Source organism: Oncorhynchus mykiss, chromosome 3 (genome assembly GCF_057628025.1).
Source record: "Oncorhynchus mykiss isolate SJ-2025 chromosome 3, ASM5762802v1, whole genome shotgun sequence".
NCBI classification, from domain to species: Eukaryota; Metazoa; Chordata; class Actinopteri; order Salmoniformes; family Salmonidae; genus Oncorhynchus; species Oncorhynchus mykiss.
Genome location: NC_143024.1, coordinates 60,935,010 through 60,949,243, shown reverse-complemented (window position 1 = coordinate 60,949,243; position 14,234 = coordinate 60,935,010). Strand labels below are relative to the sequence as shown.

The 14,234-nt window shown below is 41.9% G+C and overlaps 1 protein-coding gene across 1 annotated transcript in view; it reads right to left on the bottom strand.

The window, feature by feature from the left end:
* myo3b (myosin IIIB) overlaps positions 1-14,234 on the bottom strand; it is a 115,869-nt gene that overhangs the window by 34,403 nt on the left and 67,232 nt on the right. The window contains exons 25-33 of the mRNA XM_090229754.1: positions 11,191-11,211; positions 10,190-10,267; positions 9,696-9,901; positions 7,743-7,854; positions 7,451-7,613; positions 7,139-7,219; positions 5,499-5,595; positions 2,226-2,265; positions 1,247-1,367 (exon numbers count right to left, since the gene is read on the bottom strand). Coding sequence (XP_090085880.1) covers positions 1,247-1,367; positions 2,226-2,265; positions 5,499-5,595; positions 7,139-7,219; positions 7,451-7,613; positions 7,743-7,854; positions 9,696-9,901; positions 10,190-10,267; positions 11,191-11,211 — 919 coding nt within the window. The remainder of the gene's footprint in view (positions 1-1,246; positions 1,368-2,225; positions 2,266-5,498; positions 5,596-7,138; positions 7,220-7,450; positions 7,614-7,742; positions 7,855-9,695; positions 9,902-10,189; positions 10,268-11,190; positions 11,212-14,234) is intronic.

The following is a 14,234-nucleotide window of genomic DNA, read 5'->3' as shown; positions in this document are numbered from 1 at the left end:
AGGCCTCAGATCTGCAGGGATCAAAGTGTACCCTGGGTGCCTGAGCTACCGTGGCCTCCCTCAACGTATTCAAATATGGTTTCCTGAAAGCAACTTGAGCCATAAGCAGACCTCAGAATATAAACGTGTAGGAAAGAGATGATGAATACCTGAAAGTCTATGTGACCTCTACACACAACACAAGTGAAGCATTATGAAAGCCCATGGCTTATGGAAAATGAAAATGTTTTTATCACAGCATTTAGCATTTTGCCCCGAAACCAGCTACCCTGCTCTCAGGAGAAGGGAATTTCAAACCTCATTATTAATGGACCTAGCTAGTTATAATGAATATTTTCCCAATTTATAATGGCATAACTGCTTAATTATTTTTGCTAGTATAAACCAGGGAACTACAGTGGGGGAAACACTTTAAATGCATATTTCAATGAATGAAATTAAACTCAAACTGCTATTCCTTCCAGCATTTCCTTTCATATTCACACATCATAAATTCTTAAAAGCAGTCCCTTGTCAGCGGCAGTGATGCTTCAGAGCGGGGGTCACCTGTATCCAGCATTACCGAATTAGCTGCTATCTAACCCAGACCTGCTGTGGCATGCTGACACTAATCCCGCGCCCGCTGGAGAGCCCTGTCTGTGTTATATTATCATGTCTAATCCTCGTAATCTCCCGGTCGTGTAGCTAAACGGTATTCCACCTCCGTCTCTTACCTCAGTCTCATAATAACATTAATGAAGGGCCGGGCCCCCATTACCCAGGCAGGCTAGTGGTGGGCTGGGTGACGGCCGTAATCAGCAGCCCCCTGCTCAACCACCCACTCAGCCTCCCAGGCAGCATGAATTAATGGAATTCAGCGCCTTGGGCAAAAAGCAAACCAAACATATGTTCAACAAATCAGGGTTTGTGTATTTTCTTGTCACCGTTACTATGGGTGTCTATTAGAGCCATTGATGAGATCTTTAGCAAAGGGCTTGACGTGTGGGGGAATGAGGCTTTGAAGTGCTATAGCTCCATCCACTTCTAAAACCCCTGCAATGAGACGTCGTTTATGACCAGTTGACCCAGGTTAAAATAACATATAAATATCACTCATAATACTTTGTTGTCAACAAAAAAAGGCAGGAAGGATTGGTAGGGATGAAAGGGTTCCTGAATTAAAAATGGCACTTTATCAATTAAAGCTGGATTTCTCCTGTCTCCTTACGTAATTACCTGCACCCTTCAGCTCTGTGCTCGGGCTTACCTTGTTTACACTGTGTGTCTCGCAGGCTGCCTGTCTCCCTGCAAGGCTTCACTACTGTGCCTTCTCTGACTTTGTCTCTGCTGTCATTTCTCAGTTGTTTATCATGGCGGTCGGGAGCAACCTTTAAAGAAGAAGCATAAACACAGCCAGAAGAGTACTGTCAATGGAAACACAAAATACACAGACAGACAGAAAGACACAAGTAAAAGCAGGCCGCCTATTTATTATTGTTTCTTAGTCATACTGGATTCAAATTCATTTATTTTTAATTCACTGTTTTGGCAGACACAACCCATGAATGTGTTTTGCAATGTTAATCACATGCTAATGCAATCGCATAGGCCCCGCTATTACCCCTACCTCCCTGCAAATAGCAGCACACTGACTTAATTGTGAGGTTGAAAATAACAACACAGACAGACCTCTCATATAAAGAAATTACCTTTGAATAAAAGAGCCATAGGAAAGTATTAATCTGCTTAACATTTCTAAGTACATCCTCCAAAGGATTTTGCTTTTTAAATCTTACATATGCTCAGCAGAGTTACTGCGTTTTCCTCATTTCATCCTTTCAACATCAAATGGTGAGCAGCAAAAATTGGATCAGACTTCAAAGACTGTGATGTGCTCCGAGTCACGGAGTGGCTCTTCTATTTCACATATTGAATTCGAGCAGGATATCAAAGTGCTACCAAAGAACCTCAGGTCTTTACCAAAAAGGGGTCTAACATCTGTAGAAAGAGAAGCGCAAAGACAAAATCACCTCCGGGAACAGCAAGCATTTATTCTCAGCCGCGAATTTCCAGCCTTTTGATTCTCCCATTCCTGTACCACCCTGTCTCTCTATTGAGATGGAGTTTGGAGCAAGAGAAGTCTTTTGTCTCAAGGACTCAAAAAACTAATGAATAATCGATGTTCAAGGGGCTTTGTAGAAGTACAGTATTATGCTAAAATATTCATTTCTCTGATCAAAACTTACCTTCTCTCTGTGATCATTGGAAGTGTGTCTGCCATCATACCTACAAAGGTGAAAAAGAGAGTTTAGACGACTGATCCTAAACCACCTATCACAATAGATTTCACCTGGTACAACATAGATAATGATATACAAACTATTATGCAAGATTTACCATCCTTCATCTTGTCTCTCTTTTCATATGACATATAGACACACGACTGAACACACAGTAGAGCAACAGAACAAAGCTGGGGAATATTATTCAGGATGGGCAGTGTGATGCAATAGAAACCTTTGGAGATGCACACTGTCTACGTTTGTGTCTAAGGCACAGAGTGATATAAAAGGGGAAAGTAACAGTGTGTAGGTAAGAGCCCACAGATCTTAAAAAGGGGAAAATGGGCCAGATCTCGTCAAAATAAATCTATATGGAGTGATTCCAACACTGATTAAACAGAATTGTTAAGTTGAGGTTTGAAGTTCTCTCACCAAGGAATATGATTGTAAACATGGAGAAAAAATTCCCAGAAGAAAAACTTCTCAGCCCGGGTATACAACAAGCATAACATTTTCAGATGTGGAAATCTAGTCTTTGAGTCTGGAGAGATGCATTGCCGCCCTTGACCGACAAATTCAATAAAAGCAGAAATGAATAAAGATTTCAGCTTCTCCAACAAAACGGGGGATCTGTGCATCAGTTGGCAATATACTTCCAAACCCAAGTACTACCTATGTATTTACTTTCTTTAAAAAAATATATATATAATATATAACATTTGAAGATGATGGAATAAACCAATACTATTCCAAATAATCAGGCAAGAGAGAATCAATAGTGGTCTTGAATGAAAGAACAAGTGTTGAAGGAGAGCGGTGCGACAGTCAGCTGGGTTGGACTTCACACATACTTCCTTAATGACTGGCCTGCCCATACGCTGAGTAAACACAAACTGCATTCAGCTCTTACATCTGGAGACCAGTTCAGAGCCCAGCCCCGTTTGCGGTCAGACAAGTGCACTATCTTGGTGGAAAGTTATTTATTACATTTATAAAAAGGAGAGGTGGTGCAATAGGAGGAGCTTCCTCTAGTGGTTGAAACAACAGTACATTAACGAGGGGAGGAAAGAGGTCTGCGTAGTAGAGCTCAAATTGAGTGACTGGTATGCAAACCCCTTTGCCCCATGACTGTGGTCTCTACCGGAGGTCTTTCTGTAACAACTTGAGAACGAGCTTGGCAGGGGTGCACACCAGGCTCAGATCTAATGGCCTTCAGATACACTTAACACTAAAAAACTACAGTAAACCACAAACATACAAAAACACAGAATATCATCCCTATGGAGATTAGAGGTCGAACATTTATGATTTTTAAATGCCGGTACCGATACCGATTATTGGAGGACCAAAAAGAGCCAATACTGATTAATTGGCCGATTTTTACACATTTATTTGTAATAATTACAATTACAACAATACTGAATGAACACTTATTTTAACTTAATACATCAATAAAATCAATTTAGCCTCAAATAAATAATGAAACATGTTCAATTTGGTTTAAATAATGCAAAAACAAAGTGTTGGAGAAGAAAGTAAAAGTGCAATATGTGCCATGTAAGAAAGCTAACGTTTAAGTTCCTTGCTCAGAACATGAGAACATATGAAAGCTGGTGGTTCTTTTTAACATGAGACTTCAATATTCCCAGGTAAGAAGTTTTAGGTTGTAGTTATTATAGGAATTATAGGACTATTTCTCTCTATACCATTTGTATTTCATTAACCTTTGACTATTGGATGTTCTTATAGGCACTTTAGTATTGCCAGTGTAACAGTATAGCTTCCGTCACTCTCCTTGCTCCTACCTGGGCTCGAACCAGGAACACAACGACAACAGCCACACTCGAAGCAGCGTTACCCATGCAGAGCAAGGGGAACAACTACTCCAAGTCTCAGAGCGAGTGACGTTTGAAACGCTATTAGCGCACACCCCGCTAACTAGCTAGCCATTTCGCATCGGTTACACCAGCCTAATCTCGGGAGTTGATAGGCTTGAAGTCATAAACAGCTGCTGGCAAACGCACGAGAGTGCTGTTTGAATGAATGCTTACAAGCCTGCTGGTGCCTACCATCGCTCAGTCAGACTGCTCTATCAAATCAAAAACTTGGTTATAACACGATAACACACAGAAATACGAGCCTTAGGTCATTAATATGGTCGAATCCGGAAACTATCAACTCGAAAACAAGACGTTTATTCTTTCAGTGAAATACGGAACCGTTGCGTATTTTATCAAACGGATGTCATCCATATGTCTAAATATTCCTGTTACATTGCACAAATGTAAATGTTATGTCATAATTACGTAAAATTCTGTCAAATTAGGCGGCCCAAACTGTTGCATATACACTGACTCTGCGTGCAATGAACGCAAGAGAAGTGGCACAATTTCACCTGGTTAATATTGCCTGCTAACCTGGATTTATTTTAGCTAAATATGCAGGTATAAAAATATATTCTTCTGTGTATTGATTTTAAGAAAGGCATTGATGTTTGATTTCTTTTAGCTAAATATGCAGGTTTAAAAATATATACTTATTGTATTAATTTTAAGAAAGGCATTGATGTTTATGGTTATTGGAGCAACGATACGCACTGCATCGATTATATGCAACGCAGGACACGCTAGATAAACTAGTAATATCATCAACCATGTGTAGTTAACTAGTGATTATGATTGATTGATTGATTGATTGTTTTTTATAAGATACGTTTAATGCTAGCTAGCAACTTACCTTGGCTTACTGCATTTGCGTAACAGGCAGTCTCTTCGTGGAGTGGAATGAGAGGCAGGTGGTTAGAGCGTTGGACTAGTTAACTGTAAGGTTGCAAGATCGAATCCCCCGAGCTGACAAAGTAAAAATCTGTCGTTCTGCTCCTGAACGAGGCAGTTAACCCACCGTTTCTAGGCCGTCATTGAAAATAAGAATGTGTTCTTAACTGACTTTCCTAGTTAAATAAAGATTAAATAAAGATTCAACCCAAAAAATAAAAAAATAAAACATAAAAATTGGCCAAATCGGTATCCAAAAATACAGATTTCTGATTGTTATGAAAACTTGAAGTCGGCCCCAATTAATCGGCCATTCCGATTAATCGGTCGACCTCTAATGGAGATAACTGAACCCTGCTGTCTGTGGCCAGACTTTGGAGCACCCTAATCATTAGGGCCTAATGGATACATCAACACAATCACACACTGAATATACCACTGGTAAATGGATGAAGAAACTGACCCAAAATACTCGTTCCTGTCAGTGTGGCCTCCTGCCCCTGGGTGAGATCTGTGCCTCTGGATTCCATGGTCTTTACGCACTCGGTGGCCCCTGTATGCTGTGGATACAGTAAAATGACTACCATCAATGCTTTATTATCTGGGATTTAAATTCATTTCAGAGTATTAAGCTATGCTTAACTGCACAACTTAAACTAGATGAGACAAAGAAAAAGGACACTAGATGTTATTTGGAATAGTTAAAAGAACACTCATTAGTGTGGCTTGGGCAATTACTGACTGGCAACTAACAAAGCCTTGTAACTTACAATTTAGTAAACAAAGATGTTATCCAAGTGTAAACAATTCTACCAGTTAGTGGTACAAAAGTTGCATCCACTTTCCATCAATCCAAAAAAGGAGGGATTCATTTTCAAAACAATATGTGGTGACAAAAGGGGACCCTAATGGATGGCACTAAACAGAGCGTGCCACTCTATTCAGTCAAAGGGCTTTGTGTTTTAGTTGTAAAATTACACACAGTGAAAAAGAATGTTGGAGTACATTGTTGAGCAGCTCTATTTTCCATGGTCTAATCTGATCGATGGTTAGCATGCCCCCCAGGCCCTGCTGAGATCTGAGGAGCCACCAGACTCATACATTTGAAAGGCATCTGTTTATTTAAAAAATGCAAATGCGGCCCACCTCAAAGGCTATAAGCTGCAGTGAACACACAATGTGAGCGTGTTGGAGTGTTCCGTCGGGGGGCTGAGGCCCCACTTATGTCAGGTTTGGCCTTCTCCTCAGCCCGTCCGCCCACACACACACAAACACGTCAATGTGGAGGTCTACAAAGAGATAAAGAGCGAGGGCCGACAGCGGGGCTTTTCTCACACCAAAAAACCTGTTTACCTATTCCACAGCGTTATTTACAAGGGTTTTAATGGAGGACATTTACACAAGGTGTGCAGGCGACTGATATGCTCCATGTGCCAGATGAGGGCAGCCCTTAGGAGAGCCACATAAAACAATGCCAAGTCTCCTCCCCCCCAGCCCTCCTCTCCCCGTCCTCTCCCCTGCCCCTCTTGGCACCGTCCCTTGTCCTCCAATGAGAGGCTCAAAGGAGTGGGGGAGGCCCGCAAAGGTTAATGTGCCCACTTTGATCTTCGTCAAGGCACACTGAGTACGAATTAATTTACATTTCAGATGAAAAGGTTGACAGTATAAAAAGGCATCTTGTTTCTGGTATGTGAGAGCAGTGTAATAGACTGGGAATTTGACAGAGGAAGTTGTGAGGAAACAGAAGGGATAACCCCCCCCCTCTCTTGCCTTTACTGGGAAAGAGATGAAAGGAAAAAAAGGATCTCAATATGCACTGTTCTTCTGAAACATGGGGACCAAATGCTGCCCAAACTTTCAAAAGCCTTTCCTTATACATTATTAATTAATTATTACGGTTTCATGGGCTGCTTATTGAGATCAAAAAGGTATTTCATCAAACCATAAGGTTTTCAGACCCTTATTCATTTCTCTTAAAAATATATTGAAAAAAACTCCAAAGCACATAATCTGGATATAGAAGTACATGACATTTTCAGAAGTGCCCTATTTAGTGTGTTGAGTACTTCTGAGAACAATACAACCACATCTGCCATGCTTTACCTGATTGTATGCAAACAGCCGCGTCTTCCCTCTCCTTTCTGGTTCGCTTGAAATTCTGCCGGGTAGTGTGGCCCCTCCAGGCTACAGAGAGAAATAAGCTACTGATCAACCTCAGTCAAACAATATAGACGGCACATACAACATGAGACCCCACTTCAAAACAGAGCACAACCAGGTGGCAATGAACTCTCAGAGGTCTTATTATCTACTCTGAAGCATTGCTCTTTTGGCCTATATGGGTCACACTGTGGTTATCAAACTAATCTCTTTTATGAAGTATAGTCCTCCAGATGAGGCCAGGTGGATGGCTACCTGACTGGATGACGACGGCCCCACGGTTCCTCTTCTCCTTCTCTCTGCGGTAGCGCCTCGCCCCCAGCCAGCCCTTGGTGTAGGCCTGCATCACCATCACCCGTGCTATCAGCTCTCTCAGCAGGAGGTTCAGCTGCTCCACATGGTAGTACTTCAGGAACACCTGACATACAGTACACCCAGGGAGCTTAACATCGAAGCACCTCAATCCATGGACAAAGTTGCGATGCCATCCGTATGTTTTGAAACAAGAATCACTATAATTTTCCCTGGCTAATCATCATCACTTTACCTTTGTCTTCCCTAAGACCCAGTTCTCTAGTTTGGCCCGCTCCAGTATGGCAACGGCATTTTCTTTGCTGGAGTCAGGCATCTGGTGAGCCCGGAAAGCAAGGTAGTAATACCTATAAAAGGGGGGAGAGGGAAAGATATCTGACTTTTATCATAGGTAATCATATTTTTTTGCTGTGATTCCGTGTTTTCAAACAGTTCAGAAACGTGCCTTTCATACAACTTCCAAATATATTTATATCTAAATGAATTCAATCGCCATCTGTGGATCAGTGCACAAAGAAGACGAGGCTCACTGAGGCATGAGTCACTAACAGAGGCCTATTGTCTGAGCTTTTCTGAATGGACTATGCTCTTATTTCAATCACTACACAGATGACGCCCATGTGTTAATCAGCTCCAGTGCATGTCTCTACTTCATTGTCTAAGGCCCTTGACTGTCCCGCCTGTCACAGTTTATAAAACACCCGCATAGGACAGAGCTGATATAACTGTTTGTTCAGGGACATCAAGGCTCCCAAACTGCTGGTTCAATCCTTGTGTTCTGGTGTTGGTCAAAGAAAAGAAAAACAACAATGGAGATTGAAGAAAATCGTCTTTGAACACCCCCCCCCCCCCACCTCATCCTACAGCCTTTCATTCTAATTCCTGTTGATACCTGTTCTTTCTTTGATGGTAAATACAAAGCACACTCCTTCGCAACATCAGACGAGTCTTTGATATGAGAGCACAAATTTAAATCAGTTTTGCACTAAAGGTGCAGTTTAACTATTGAGTCTGTCAGAATTATTTCTGCCTGGCTTGGATGGGATAGATTCAATGGCAAGGTTGAAAGCCAGGGACATGTCAGGATATGGTCTCCTATACTCCAAACAATAGATAGGTCAAATCAATCTAGTAACACAACAGGACAGTAGCTTTAAACACTGCTAAATGAGAATCTAGACCCTCCCCCCTCCTCACACACACCTGCATGTACACATTCATTCTATCTGAGGGTTAAAAGGTGATTGTCAGGTGATGCACTATCACTTTTAACACCAAATCAAGTGAACCCTCAACTAAAATAGCCTCACCAACAATGTCGGAGAATTGGGACAGACAGAAGAACGACATGTGGTCATTCAAGGTTTCCTGCTTGAAATCCGGCTAAATTAAACACACAATCTTTTAAAAGCTCCCCTAGAGCAGCGAAACTAACCAGCCGTCCCACTGCTTTTTACACAGGCCACAAGCACAAGCCCAAGCTAATTAAATTGTACATCATATTAAAGCGCCCCATTGGAGGTGCCTGGAATATTTTTCAAAGGATAATTGATCAAACGTAGGTTTCCTACGTTTTCCCAAGGACCTAGTTTGAGTATGTATTTTATTCTTGATGGGTCGAGGAAGGTTTAAATCCTTGTTTTTTTCAATAGATGGAATTATTATTATGTTCACACTGGCAGATGTTGCCAGACATTTGAAAAACAAATATAAACCTTATCTTATATCTGTATCTAACCCAATTTCGTCAGTACTTCATTACCCACCTGGGGAATAATGGGGTTCTATCTCAGATATGGACTGTGTCCAAGACACTGAGCATAAAAACAAACCCTTAATGAATAGTAGAGAAAGAGGAATTAAAATGTCTATGGTCAGCCTCAGAGTTCCTCTCTGTTTGAATTGTGCCCTTATTTCCAAGTCCCGTGAAGTGAACCCACCCAGTTAAGAGAGTTGAACACACACAGTTAAGAGAGTTGAACCCACCCAGTTAAGTGAGTTGTACAGGATGTAGCCAATTAGTGAGCCTATTGCTGTGCTCAAGTTTGAACTCCCATCTAATTAAGGAAGCCGTGTTTTGTGTGATGTAGCACACACAGTGCGCGTGTTCCGCTCTACCACTGGGGTTGTGTCGGCACTCAGAGTGCACATCTAGCGCCGCGGCGCCCGGACTCACTGCAGTTGTTACCTGTTAACAAACTCTTCGAACAGGATGCGGTGGGAGTAGCCCTGGCGGCGGATGTTCACTGTCTCCAGGATCCCGGTGTAGCGCAGCTGCACCATCACCCTCTCCTTAAAGAAGCGCAGCGCCTGTCTGTCATCGTTGGGCTTTATGCAGCGCACAAAGTGGGGTTGACCCACCACCATCTTAGACAGCAGATCCATCAGGGAGTACTGCCAACGCAGTGAGGAGACAAAGCAAGGCGACGGGGGCGGAGCAAAGAAGGTGACAGGGATTATTCTTTGCATTATGCATTACTTCCTAATGTCATCGCGGAATTCACAGATTCTGTGCTGATGCTGTTTTATTATTGTGTCAGCAAAACAATATTTTTACTGACACACTCCTTGATAAAAATCGACCCAGAAATTAAAATCCTTTTCTATTTTTGTACTGTATTAGAGGTCAATTAAAAACATTGCCAAAACAGAATGGTTTGGTGTGGTGATGGTGATACATACCCGGAAGTAGGAGGCTACTGTCTGTCTCCTCATGTTGGTGGTTTCCTCAGGGTGTCGCATCATCTCCATGGTGTCCACCTAAACACAAGCTGTCCCATTAACTCCTTCCTCACAATGGGATGGACATGAATACAGTACATTGTTGCTTGTACTGTGTTGTCTGGGAAGGGTAGCAGCACCATAAACACTTAAGGCCAACAGCGTAGAGAATGGATGAGTACAGCTGAGGGGCATGGGAGAATTGCAGCTAGCGCTGCACTGTATAATGAGGCTTGCCATCTCAAACCAGATAGTCCTTCTAACAACGGATTAACGAGGACACAATATAAGCATTCTAATGGCCCGCAACACTTCATGGCTTCATAAAAATGAATGACGCGATCAATATTTTATAGTAAGTCTACACAGCAAAGTGCATATCTTAATACTTATTTCATCTTAGCACAGGGGGAAAGGTATGTCAAACATTTTCTGAACAACTTCATGCAGTAATTGGATGTCTTGACAGCGTCTATGTTGAACGCTGTTCAGACAGAAGTACCAGCAATCATCCCCTGTCTGTTCGACTACTTCTGCTCATGTATTTTAACAAGGGCCGTCCATACGTCTGCACTAGTTCAATCATTTGTTTGCAATGATAACTTTTACCAGCTTCTCATCTATTAACTCTTTAGAACTTTCCACAGATTTTGATTGGGCAAAGGAGAACATGCATTTTACATCAATCATATTTCAGAGTTTGACTCATCGTTACCATGTACTTTCTTTACACAGAGTAAGTATAGTAGTGTAGCTCATAAGGTGGTTTGATGCTTTACAAAGAGTGTATGAAAATGTCACAATGTCAAACCACAGAGAAATTGAACCCCTCCACGTGATACCAGTAGCCAGCCATTGGAAACAGTAGAAATGTTGATAAAAATGTTAACTGAGAAAAATAAGAAAGTCATGCAAGATAAGGTAGAAGGTCAAATAAAACAACAACCATAGGCTGTTCTTACCTTCAATAGGTATTTGGGAGACTGAATACAGGAAGGTGTTGTTGAGAAACATGGAATGAAAGGAAACGATAAGAGGATAGACAAGAAGTAAAGAATCTGAAATCAACCTTAAGGGGTATAGCACCAAAAATCATAATGTGAGTCATTTCTTAATATACAATATTTGACAATTGACAAAATCTTAACAGGACATTATGATTTTACTGCATGCTTCCCTTTAAAAGAGGTTAGTTCAGACAGTGAGAGATGAATAGAGCAACAGAGTATTTTTCTTATAATTACTTTTATGGTACACTAAGTCAGTAAAGTCTGTTAAGAACAAATCCTTATGTACAATGACGGCCTACCCCAGCCAAACCCTAACCCGGACCCCACTGGGCCAATTGTGCACCACCCTATGGGATTCCCAATCACGACCGGTTGTGATACAGCCTGGAATCAAACCAGGGTCTGTAGTGACGCCTCTAGCACTGAGATGCAGTGTCTTAGACCGCTGCGCCACTCGGGAGCCCAGAGCCTTAGTCATGTGTGCAGGTTTGTCTGCACACATGACTAAGTGGCTTTGGATAAAAGTGTCTGCTAAATGTCATATAGTATTATTATATATTAGGTTCACTACACTAGTTAATAGGGAAGATATAAAACCAGATAACCAGAGGGCTGGAGCAGGATGTAACTGTTTATGGCCTAACTGTGGCCTCATTTTGGCTAGAGGCCTGTAACATGATGTTCCAACAAACGTCTACCATTCAACATGTTGTTCTTCACAATAGGAATTGTACGAGAAAGCCCTACCAGCAGTCATCATTTAAAGCCTCCTTCCTAAAAGCTGTCGATGGGGTAAAACACTGAGATTTGCCCCCTTTTAACGATGCAGCTTTATATTGTCAGGGGGATCCCAGTTAAGGGTAGAGCATGGTGCACTTGGACCCAAATCGTTCTCAACGTTCAAATGATTCAAACTGTTTTCAATGATCTCGCAAGCTGCTACAATGGACTAACAGCTCAAGTAAATACAATATCAGTCACAACTGTCTGAATCTGAACAATACTACCAGACAGCGTGGAGATAGACAGCACCACGAGCAAGACAGAGAGGATAGCCAGTCACAAGGGAATGCTATGTTGTGTTTGATTTCTAACAGTTCGTTTTTGAAGTACTCCCTGTGAACTCATACACAGGGCTCTATTTGAACAAACCTAACGCAATCGTCAATCTTAGCGTTGGGCAGTCGTGCTATAGGTTCGGGGGATGTGTCAGAAATATTTGAGCTATTTTCACAAACACAATTATCGGCGCAGATGCTGGCGTTGGCGCAAAAGGGATGGATTTTGATGAATAAACAAGTTGTGGGTGTGTCGAGGCTTGGCCCCTCACTGGCCAATCAGAACGTGCTCCATAGCTAAATACAGGTATGTTCTTGCTTTGAGTGATGCATTTAAGTTATTTTATGTATTGCCTTTAAATCAACTCCAATTCCAATGTTAGTCCATTAAAGTTTGTTAAACAGCTTACAGAAACAAAATACGTAATACATGTATCACTAGCCACTTTAAACACTGCCACTTTTATATGTTTACATACCCTACATTACTCATCTCATATGTATATACTGTACTCAATACCATCTACTGCATCTTGCCTATGCCGTTCTGTACCATCACTCATTCATATATCTTTATGTACAGTGGGGCAAAAAAGTATTTAGTCAGCCACCAATTGTGCAAGTTCTCCCACTAAAAAAATGAGAGAGGCCTGTAATTTTCATCATAGGTACACTTCAACTATGCCAGACAAAATCAGAAAAAAAATCCAGAAAATCACATTGTAGGATTTTTTATGAATTTATTTGCAAATTATGGTGGAAAATAAGTATTTGGTCAATAACAAAAGTTTATCTCAATACTTTGTTATATACCCTTTGTTGGCAATGACAGAGGTCAAACGTTTTCCATAAGTCTTCACAAGGTTTTCACACACTGTTGCTGATATTTTGGCTCATTCCTCCATGCAGATCTCCTCTAGAGACGTGATGTTTTGGGGCTGTTGCTGGGCAACACGGACTTTCAACTCCCTCCAAAGATTTTCTATGGGGTTGAGATCTGGAGACTGGCTAGACCATCATAGAAATGCTTCTTACGAAGCCACTCCTTCGTTGCCCGGGCGGTGTGTTTGGGATCATTGTCATGCTGAAAGACCCAGCCACGTTTCATCTTCAATGCCCTTGCTGATGGAAGGAGGTTTTCACTCAAAATCTCACGATACATGGCCCCATTCATTCTTTCCTTTACACGGATCAGTCGTCCTGGTCCCTTTGCAGAAAAACAGCCCCAAAGCATGATGTTTCCACCCCCATGCTTCACAGTAGGTATGGTGTTCTTTGGATGCAACTCAGCATTCTTTGTCCTCCAAACACGACGAGTTGAGTTTTTACCAAAAAGTTATATTTTGGTTTCATCTGACCATATGACATTCTCCCAATCTTCTTCTGGATCATCCAAATGCTCTCTAGAAAACTTCAAACGGGCCTGGACATGTACTGGCTTAAGCAGGGGGACACGTCTGACACTTCAGGATTTGAGTCCCTGGCGGCGTAGTGTGTTACTGATGGTAGGCTTTGTTACTTTGCGCCCAGCTCTCTGCAGGTCATTCACTAGGTCCCCCCGTGTGGTTCTGGGATTTTTTCTCACCGTTCTTGTGATCATTTTGACCCCACTGGGTGAGATCTTGCGTGTCTTCCATTTCCTAATAATTGCTCCCACAGTTGATTTCTTCAAACCAAGCTGCTTACCTATTGCAGATTCAGTCTTCCCAGCCTGGTGCAGGTCTACAATTTTGTTTCTGGTGTCCTTTGACAGCGCTTTGGCCATAGTGGAGTTTGGAGTGTGACTGTTTGAGGTTGTGGACAGGTGTCTTTAATACTGATAACAAGTTCAAACAGGTGCCATTAATACAGGTAACGAGTGGAGGACAGAGGAGCCTCTTAAAGAAGAGGTTACAGGTCCGTGACAGCCAGAAATCTTGCTTGTTTGTAGGTGACCAA